The 2,787-nt window shown below is 63.9% G+C and overlaps 3 protein-coding genes across 3 annotated transcripts in view, besides 1 other annotated feature; all 3 read left to right on the top strand.

Annotated features, from left to right (window-relative positions):
• On the top strand, positions 1-387 carry Tco025E_09041 (uncharacterized protein; the record flags this gene model as incomplete). Its single annotated transcript, XM_029375868.1, has 1 exon — positions 1-387. A coding segment is annotated over one exon (387 nt), but the record flags the coding sequence as incomplete, so codon positions are not given.
• Positions 388-550: 163 nt separating this feature from the next.
• On the top strand, positions 551-1,777 carry Tco025E_09040 (N-acylglucosamine 2-epimerase; the record flags this gene model as incomplete). Its single annotated transcript, XM_029375867.1, has 1 exon — positions 551-1,777. One exon carries the CDS (start codon positions 551-553, stop codon positions 1,775-1,777), a length of 1,227 nt encoding a protein of 408 aa, XP_029224016.1.
• Positions 1,778-2,284: 507 nt separating this feature from the next.
• Positions 2,285-2,312: a microsatellite.
• Positions 2,313-2,531: 219 nt separating this feature from the next.
• The window catches only part of Tco025E_09039 (uncharacterized protein), a gene marked incomplete at both ends in the record, with an annotated part of 648 nt that continues 392 nt past the window's right edge, over positions 2,532-2,787 (top strand). The window contains one exon of the mRNA XM_029375866.1: positions 2,532-2,787. This exon is cut by the window's right edge and continues 392 nt beyond it. Within this exon, the coding sequence (XP_029224015.1) occupies positions 2,532-2,787 (256 nt within the window).

The following is a 2,787-nucleotide window of genomic DNA, read 5'->3' as shown; positions in this document are numbered from 1 at the left end:
GACGTTCGACGGATTCGTCCCGGGAAACGCGACCAACTTCTCCGTGCGCCACGCCGTGATGAGCACCCGCGCCTGTTTCGTTGGGGCGTGGCCTACGCCGTGGCGTTGGCGGAGGCCTCCCCGCGCAGCCCCGGCCCCGCCCCCTTTGCGCCTGCGAGGGTGCTGGCCGGGCGTGGCTCTCCCGTGCTCGCCGCCGTGGGCGTGAGCCTCTTCGGCGACAACGTCTCCGGCTTCGTTTACGCCATCGTGGCGCACGCCGTCGTGGTGTGCGGTGTGGCGGCCCTCGCGGTGGTCCTGCCGCCGTACTTCGCCAACAGGGGGCGGTGGCGCCGCGGCAGGAGCCTCAGAGGCCCCTTCCGCCCCATGGCTGCTGCAGCCGCCGCGTAGGCTCATCTCTGTCCTTGTTTTGGTGCCTTTCTCTCGTCTCTTGACATTTGCGCTGCCTGCGGCGGGGGCGGTTGGCAAGCAACACTGAAGTGCGAAGACAAATAAAAGCGACAACAACAACAAGAAGAAGAAGTACCACTCAAGGCGGAGCTCGACGCGAATAATGCCTGTCACGAAGGAAACCCTGGAGTCGTACCGGCAGTTCTACCATGACCAGCTGATGGGCGACTGCGTCCCGTTTTGGATGCGCTCCGACCTCATTGACCGGAAGCACGGGGGCTACATCACCTCCGTGGACCGCGAGGGGCGCTCCTACAACAACGACAAGTCCGTGTGGTTCCAGGGGCGGTGCCTGTGCACCTTTTCGGCGCTGATCAATCGCTACGGGCCGCGGGAGGACTGGCTGGAGGCCGCGCGGGCCGGCAAGGAGTTCCTGGAGAAGTACTGCACCGACACCGACGGCCGGATGTTCTTCACGGTGACGTCGGAAGGCAAGCCGCTGCGGAAGCGGCGCTACATGTACTCCGAAAGCTTCTACGTCATGTCGATGGCGGAGTACGGCCTCGCGACGGGGGACACGGCGGCGCTGAGGAAGGCGGAGGAGCGGTACGAGCTGATGCTGAAGCTCTTCCGCACGCCGGAGGAGGACCCGTTCAAGATAACGCCCAAGTCGTACGCGGAGACGCGCAGCGACCGGGCGTGCGCGGTGCCGATGGTGCTGGTGAGCTGCGCCCAGCTGCTGCGTCGCTGCGACCCCGCCAAGGCGGAGTACTACACGAAGGTGGTCAGGGAGGTGGTCGACGTCATCATGCGCTACCACTACAAGCCCGAGTACCGCTGCGTGCTGGAGTGCGTTGGGACTGACGGCGGCAAGATTGACACGCCCGCTGGGCGGTGCATCAACCCCGGCCACTCCATTGAAAATTCGTGGTTCCTGATGAACGAGGCGATATACTCCAACGACAAGGCCCTGCTCGAGAAGGCGCTCAACATCTTGAACTGGTCCTTGGAGATTGGCTGGGACAAGGAGTTTGGTGGCATCCTGTACTTTGCCGACGTGGACGGGCGCCCCTGCGAGCAGCTGGAGTGGGACATGAAGCTCTGGTGGGTGCACAACGAGGCGCTGATCGCCACCCTGATGGCCTACGGGCTCACCAGGGACGAGAAGTACTTCCGGTGGTTCGAGCGCCTGCACGTCTACTCCTTCGGCCACTTCGCCGACAAGGAGCACGGTGAGTGGTACGGCTACCTCCACCGCGATGGCACCGTGTCGCACACGCAAAAGGGGTCCTTGTGGAAGGGGCCGTTCCACCTCCCTCGCTGCCTGATGAACTGCGAGGCGCTCCTCCAGCGACTCGCGGAGGGGAAGGAGCTGACGCCCATCCTCTAGCCGGGCGTGTGCGGTTCGGCTCGCGGGGTGGGCGGGTCGCGGGGTTTTTCCTACGCGCCATTTTTGTTGGTCTTGTCTTTGCCGCGCCGGCGCAGGGCCACGCGACCTCCTCGTCGTTTTTTTTTGTGTGTTTTTGGGGTGGAAGGGGGCGACGGAGACAAAACGTGGGGCAAAAGAAAAAGAGAAAAGAAGAAAAAACGGGTGGTGGTAAAAATCCATCGAGGAGAAAACGGCGTCATTTTGCCACAAGTGGAACGGCACAGCCGCAACTATTAAAGGCGGAGGGGAACTCAGCAAAAAACGAGAAGAAAGCGGGAAAAGAAATCAGACGAAAAACGGAACGGGGATAATAATGAAAGACTCGGCGCCTGCCGTCACAGCGGCAGCAGCGAAGTTGCGCGGCCAATTTTCTTTTTCTTCCTCACATTGGTACCTACTTACGAGGAGCTCGGGCTCCCGCACGGCGAATGGTCGCCGGACGGCTGGAGAGGGCGGGGCGTGAGTTGCCGTGCGTGCGTGCGTGCGTGCGTGCGTGTGCGGGGGTGGGCCCTAAGCGCACATGCGCTTGCCTTGCGCGTGCACTGCCGTTTTTCCCTTCACCACTGTGTCTATTCAATTTCCGAAGGTAAGTGCCGTGCCGCCGTTGTAGGGTAGTGGCAGTCGGCAATGCGGCGATGAGGTCGCCGCGGCCGCTTTGGCCAAACGGGGGGCGGTGGGGCGCCGCAGGGCGTCCGGGCTGCCTGTCTTGGACGAGATGCGGCGCTTCCGCCCGCTTGTGTGCCGCCTGCTCTGCGGCGTTTGCGCCTCCCTCGCCGACGCCTTTGGCCTGCCACCGACGCAGTTCGTGGAGCGCCTGCGCCTCGGCGTCGGCGACCAGGCCGCGATCAGCGCGGTGTGGGGCGGGTGTTCCGCGACTTCACCCTGCCGTGCGGCTTCCTGTACGGCTGCGCCGGCCCTTTTCCCCCGATGCGCGTGTGCCTTCTCACAGGCGGGCTCGGGGGCGCTGCTGC

Source organism: Trypanosoma conorhini (genome assembly GCF_003719485.1).
Source record: "Trypanosoma conorhini strain 025E chromosome Unknown Tco_14.4_contig_00956, whole genome shotgun sequence".
Lineage (NCBI taxonomy): Eukaryota > Euglenozoa > Kinetoplastea > Trypanosomatida > Trypanosomatidae > Trypanosoma > Trypanosoma conorhini.
Note: the sequence above shows the minus strand (reverse complement) of the source record. Positions and strands in the feature narration are given on the sequence as shown.